We start from the raw sequence: 6,141 nt of genomic DNA on the forward strand, positions 1-6,141 counted from the left end.
TTTAATTCTTTCTGATCAAATATGTGCTTCATACTTTTGTGATCAGTATAAACTGTAAACTTTACACCATAGAAATAATGTCACCATAACTTTAATGCAAAAATTATAGCTCCCAACTCCAGATCATGGGTGGTGTAATTTTTCTTGTGAACCTTTAATTATCGTGAAGCATAAGCAATTACTTTCTTTTCTTGCATCAGAACACATCCCATTCCTGTATGTGAAGCATCACAATATACAATGAAGTTATCTTGTCCTTCAGGCAAGGCTAAGACAGGTGCATTTGTTAGTTTCTGTTTAAGAGTTTCAAATGCCTCTTCTTGCTTCGGTCCCCATTCAAATTTCACAGACTTGCGGGCCAATGATGTCAATGGAACCGCTATCCTTGAGAAATTCTAGATAAACCTTCTATAATAACCTGCTAACCCTAGAAAACTTCTTACTTGAGTCAGAGTCTTGGGTTTCTCGCATTTGGTAATAGCTTCAGTCTTTGCTGGATCAACTTGAATACCCTTCTCATTAACAATATGCCCAAGAAATTGTACTTCGGATAACCAGAATTCGCATTTCATGAATTTAGCATACAACTTTTCCTTTCTTAATGTTTCCAGTATGATTCTTAGATGGGTTTGATGATCCTCCTTTGTTTTGGAATAGATAAGAATGTCATCAATAAAAACAATAACAAACTTATCCAAGTAAGGTTTGCAGATTTGATTCATCATACCATAAAAGCTACCGGAAAATTAGTGAGTCCAAAAGGCACAACAGTGAACTCATAATGTCCGTATCGGGTTCTGAATGTTGTCTTGGATATGTCTTCTTCTTGAATTTTCAGTTGATGATACTCGGATCTTAGATCAATTTTAGAAAAACAACTTGCTCCTTGTAATTGATCGAATAGATCATCAATCCTTGGCAACGGATATCGATTCTTAATCGTGACTTTATTCAATTCTCGGTAATCAATACACATCCTCATTGATCCGTCTTTATTCTAAACAAACAATATTGGAGCTCCCTAGGGTGAAGAATTTGGTCGTATGAATCCTTTTTCCAACAACTCATCTAATTGCTTCTTCAACTCTTTCATTTCAGTTGGTGCTAATCGGTAAGGTGATTTAGCAATCGGAGCTGTTCCTGGAACTAAGTCGATTCTAAACTCAACTTGTCGATCGGGCGGAATTCCACGCAATTCATCAGGAAATACATCCTTGAATTCAGCGACAATTGGGACCTCTTCTAGTTTCTTAGGCTCGGACTCCTTGGTTACATAAGTCATGAATGCTAAGCAACCTTTCCCCAAACAATGACTAGCTTTTATTTTTGATATGATTCCTATTTGACCAAATTCTTTATCACCAGCTATCCGAATCATTTTATTGTTTGGAGTTAGAATTTCAATAGCCTTTTCGTTACATAGTATTCGGGCTTGGTTGGCGGCTAACCAGTCCATCCCTAAAATAACATCAAATCCAGCTAACTCCATTGGTAACAATTGCACTGGCATTTCATATCCGGCTAAGATAATATAACTATTTAATACCTCAGATATTCGAATTAAGGTTCCATTAGCCGTTTCTACTTCATATTGATTATTCAGTTTTGCTAGAGGTTCATTCAATAAACTACAAAATTTATAATCTATGAAACTTTGATTGGCTCCCGAGTCAAATAAAACTCTAGCATAAACATTATTAATAGGAAACGTACCAGTAATCACATCTGGTAATTCTCCCGCCTTTTGAGTGTTGAGCATGAATTCACGGGCATTTCCCCTCTTGGCTTCATCCTGGCACCACTACCACTAGCGCCTCCAACTGCCGGTTTCCTCTTAGTGCATTCCGCACTAAAGTGCCCTTTATCACCACAATCAAAACATACGATTAATTTCTTCCTACAATCCTCTTCCTTGTGTCCTGGTCGTTTGCAAAAGTTGTAAGTTGAACACGGATCAAACTTGCGAACATCAACTTTCGGTGTAGGCTTCAAACATCTCCCGTCATGTCGCTTACCACAGTTTTTACACATCGATCGGTTAAATGCAGCCGACCTCTCCTTCCCTTTTTCAAACTTTCTTTTCTCATCAACTTCACGCTTCTTCTCAGTCATCATCTTCCTTTCCTCCTCTCGATTTCTAATCATACTATCCATCAAATATCCAGCCAGCTCAATAGCAGACTCGGTCGTTGCAGGCATGTGTGATCCCACATGATCACGAATTTCCTTTGGCAAACCATAAATATATCGAGTCACCTTGTTATATTCGGTGAGTAACAAGATGTGGAACAAGCCTGCAGTACTCAAGGAATTTAGTGTTGTATTCCTTGATATTGGTGCCAATAACCTTGTGGTTCCAAAGCTTGGTTTGAATCTGATCAACCTCGTGGATTGGACAGAATCTTTGCTTGATCAGTTCTTTAAAAGTTTCCCATTCGAGATTATACAAATTGTGTCTTCCTGTTACGTCTATCAAGGTATTCCACAATTCCAGTGCCTCTCCCTTAAACATCTAGGACGAGTACTGGATACTCTCCTCTTCGGTACACTTACTGATTATAATTATTGACTCCATTTCCTCGAGCCAACGATGTGTAACAATCGCGCCTTTATCCCCATAAAATTCTTTCGGTTTATATACTTGAAAGTCCTTAAACCTTACATCCCGTATTGACTTTCCTTTTCTTTGTTTGTCTTGGTTCATAATTAGCAGTAGAACTCTCGTATCCCTTATCTTTCGGTTCTTTTGTTTTATCATCCCTCGTCCTTTTGGAATTTTTTGGTTTAGAATGAACGGATATGCTATGACTTGGTTGTTTAATTGATCTTGATTTTGACCTAGCCACACTTTTTGAATTCACGGTGTGGTCTTGAACAATTTTTATTAACGGAGTCACATCTTCTTTGATTAACGGAGAAACTGTTTCTTTTATCATATCACGAATTCCTCCAATGTATTCCTCAGGCAATGAATTATTATTTTCAGGGGTCTTCGCTTTATCAGCTTGACTCCTTTGATTGACTCGGGTTTCTCGTTGTTCAGACATTCTGTAAATCATATGAATTTAAAACACATCACGCAAACTTTTATTCATAATATTACAAAAGATAGAAATACAACAACAGTAGTTATATAATTCTAATCTTTGGCCCATTTCTTAACCATCTTCTTCATCTTATCACATTTTTTTATGATCTTATCACCCATCTTTTTTTTCTTGATCCTTTCGTTTCTTAATTCATCCATCACCGAGTTTGGTGGGTTGGGATACCCTACAGGTGCGGATGCCGAAGGAAAAAGATAAGCGTTTCCTCTCGGATACAAGTGAGGATTAGCTATGTAAGTCTGCATTTCCTCATCAGGAAGGTTGGTTGTATAAAATTCTTCAATCAAGCGGGTTTCTTCCCTTATCTCATTTGCTTGTTCAGCTATGCTTGGTACAGGTCCACGATACGGTGGAAAATTAGGATTATTAGAATAATAAACTGATCTTTGACTTGGTTCAGCTATGGTTTGAGCACCTGGTGGGGGTGATCCAAAATGCCATAAACTCTGGTTGGAATGACAGTTCATCCAACTCGAAGATTCAGTACTGGTTTCTTGTTTGACTCTACTTTGAACTTCCAAATCATATGGATAATAGTTCAGGGTACCGGTCATTGGAACACTTTCGGAAGTGTCGCTGGATATTTCGATTGGCATATCTGGACTTCCCGGTGTATAAATTGGTTGGCTTCCGTATGCCAAGTAAGGATCGATTTGATCAACAGGGTGTAACTGGTTTGGATTCATCGGGTTTAGATCAGTTGGGTTCACGTGCACCGGTTCAGTCGGATTTACCGAAACAGTTGGCCACTTAGGACCAAAATTTGTGCTAACTCGGTCAGACGACTCAGCATCGGGGGCAGGATTAGATCGCCTTACGACCCAACGTTTTTGTCCATAGTAGTTAGTGTAAGACATCTTTATACATAATAACTTAAGGATAGGCGGACTACCAATCATAACTTATCCCTACTTATCAGATAAATGGTTAAAGCTTAGGTACTAATTTTAATACTTAATTCGCTAAAACCGATGGCTCTGATACCAACCAGTCACACCCCGGTCCAGGCCCTAGTGGTGTGACCAGCAGTTGGTACCTGTTTGTAAATATATCAGAGTAGCGGGTTTATTTTTTGCGGAAGTCTTTAAATATTAAAATATTAATTTACATTATCAAAACTACTCGGGAATTTAAACACCCGAGTTTTAGTTTTACAAAACAGTGTTATTAATAACACAAGGACTCATGATTTCCAAAAAAAAGCCATCTCGAGCGATCTTCTATGACTCCAATCCTTGTATACCATCTATGGTCATCTAATTACCTGCAAGGGTGGGAAAAACACGTCAGCTATATGCTGGTGAAACGTTGACTCGATAAAACATTTATAACAGTCGTTAAATACAAACATAGTTTTCTGTTCACAATCTAAGCAGGAATGCCTGTCCATTCCCGGGATTTGTACCACTGCCCTACACACATGATTCAAAGGTTTCCCGAGTACATAGCCCTTGTTCGGAGAAAACCTTCCCCTAGGCTATGTAACCCTGTTGGAGAACCGGTTATGACTGACTTGGTTTTGTATGCCAATTATCAGTTATGTTTGGATCCAGACACATGTGTATTCGGTCTGAGTTGCTTTTTATTATCTATTTTGTATTATAACGATTTTAGAGATTATATCTCTTGCAAACATTTATCGGACCCTTTGTAATAAACAACCTGTCTATTACAAGGGTAAAATTAGTTCAGACAGTAAAAGGTTAACATGTTCACCTTATATTATCAGTAGAAAATATCAACCTCCTTGGCTTCAGTATGCTATTAACATATATTCATAATAGGTATGCATAAGTACCTAGTTGGTATTATTCAGCAGACTTTAAATCTGTTTCAGTTTCAGCAGACTCGAGGTCTGATCAGCAGACTTGAAGTCTGATTCAGTTCAGCAGACTTGGGGTCTGATCAGCAGACTTGAAGTCTGATTCAGTTTAGCAGACTCTTAGGTCTGTCCTAACCTTAGTATAGTTATAGTCATTTTATGAAAATACTTTGAATTTACATATGACGTTTGGAATAACACGCTTTGGCCCAATAAAGGATATCACGTTTGCAAACTTCTCCAGGTAAGCAAACGGATCCTGCGGTTGATTGGGATTTGTACGAATTGCTTTCCTTAGTCAAGAAGAATTTACTAATGATACCCCCTTCCAGTTACTACATGCCCGTCAAAATAATAGTTTTAATAACATTACTTCACATGGAAGCAACGTCTATGCTTTATAAAACATTACTTGGAAAATATTAACAGTTTAATGAATATACTCTTAACTAAGTTATAACTAGGTATTTAAAGTAACTAGTAAAGTAACTTAACCCTATTCCTACCTTAATCGGCTTGACGGAACTTAAGATCTTTAGAAATCAGCAGCAATTCAGCTTGTACTTCGTTACAAGATTAGCAGCTCGTTAAACAGTGTAACGACACCTCGGTTCTTCACGAAAACAACCCTCGACACCCTAGAACACCCTTGGCACGTTTACCTAGGTTAAGTGTGTGAAATGAAGGTGAAAATGAGATGCATTGGCTTGAACCCGTAGTTGCCCTTTTATAGGCGAGTTTTGCAGATTATCCCGTAGTGCGATGGCCTTTTCCCTAAGGTCATCGCGTAGCGCGACGCCGCAATTAATCAGAAGCTGCCACGTGTTGACACATGGTTGGCCACGTGTCCCGGGTTACTTAACCTGGTCATCGTGTAGCGCGATGGACTAGTTGAGTTTGGCCGTCGCGTAGCGCGGCGCCCCCTTTTTCTTGAATTGTGTGATTCTCTGTCGCGTAGCGTGACGAAGTTATTCAGGAGACCATCGCGTAGCGCGATGAGTCTAAAAACTCAATTTTTTTTTCATTTTCAGTCCTTTAAATTTCAGAATTGACATTTTTGGCCCAAAATTAGAAGGGGTATTTTCACGGTGTTACATATTTCTACTTCTGTTGAAAGTAGAATGACCTGTGCTGGATCACTGGCTATGACTATTATTACAGGAATAAAGGCCCTAAATAAGACACTCAACTTCCAAGTGTCTTTTTAGAAGC

At 38.6% G+C, this 6,141-nt stretch overlaps 1 protein-coding gene across 1 annotated transcript; it reads right to left on the bottom strand.

Annotated features, from left to right (window-relative positions):
- Nucleotides 1-1,021: 1,021 nt before the first annotated feature.
- Nucleotides 1,022-1,489, bottom strand: LOC143531672 (uncharacterized). The gene has a single exon (XM_077026918.1). It carries the CDS (start codon nucleotides 1,487-1,489, stop codon nucleotides 1,022-1,024), a length of 468 nt encoding a protein of 155 aa, XP_076883033.1.
- Between the last annotated feature and the right edge of the window lie 4,652 nt (nucleotides 1,490-6,141).

The sequence above is a fragment of the Bidens hawaiensis genome, unplaced genomic scaffold, assembly GCF_021521415.1.
Source record: "Bidens hawaiensis isolate Kalapana, Puna unplaced genomic scaffold, B.hawaiensis_p1.1 tig00000697_1, whole genome shotgun sequence".
NCBI classification, from domain to species: Eukaryota; Viridiplantae; Streptophyta; class Magnoliopsida; order Asterales; family Asteraceae; genus Bidens; species Bidens hawaiensis.

Excerpts from the sequence above, each read along its gene's own strand:
- LOC143531672 (XM_077026918.1), bottom strand. The coding sequence starts at position 1,489 with ATGGAGTTAGCTGGATTTGATGTTATTTTAGGGATGGACTGGTTAGCC.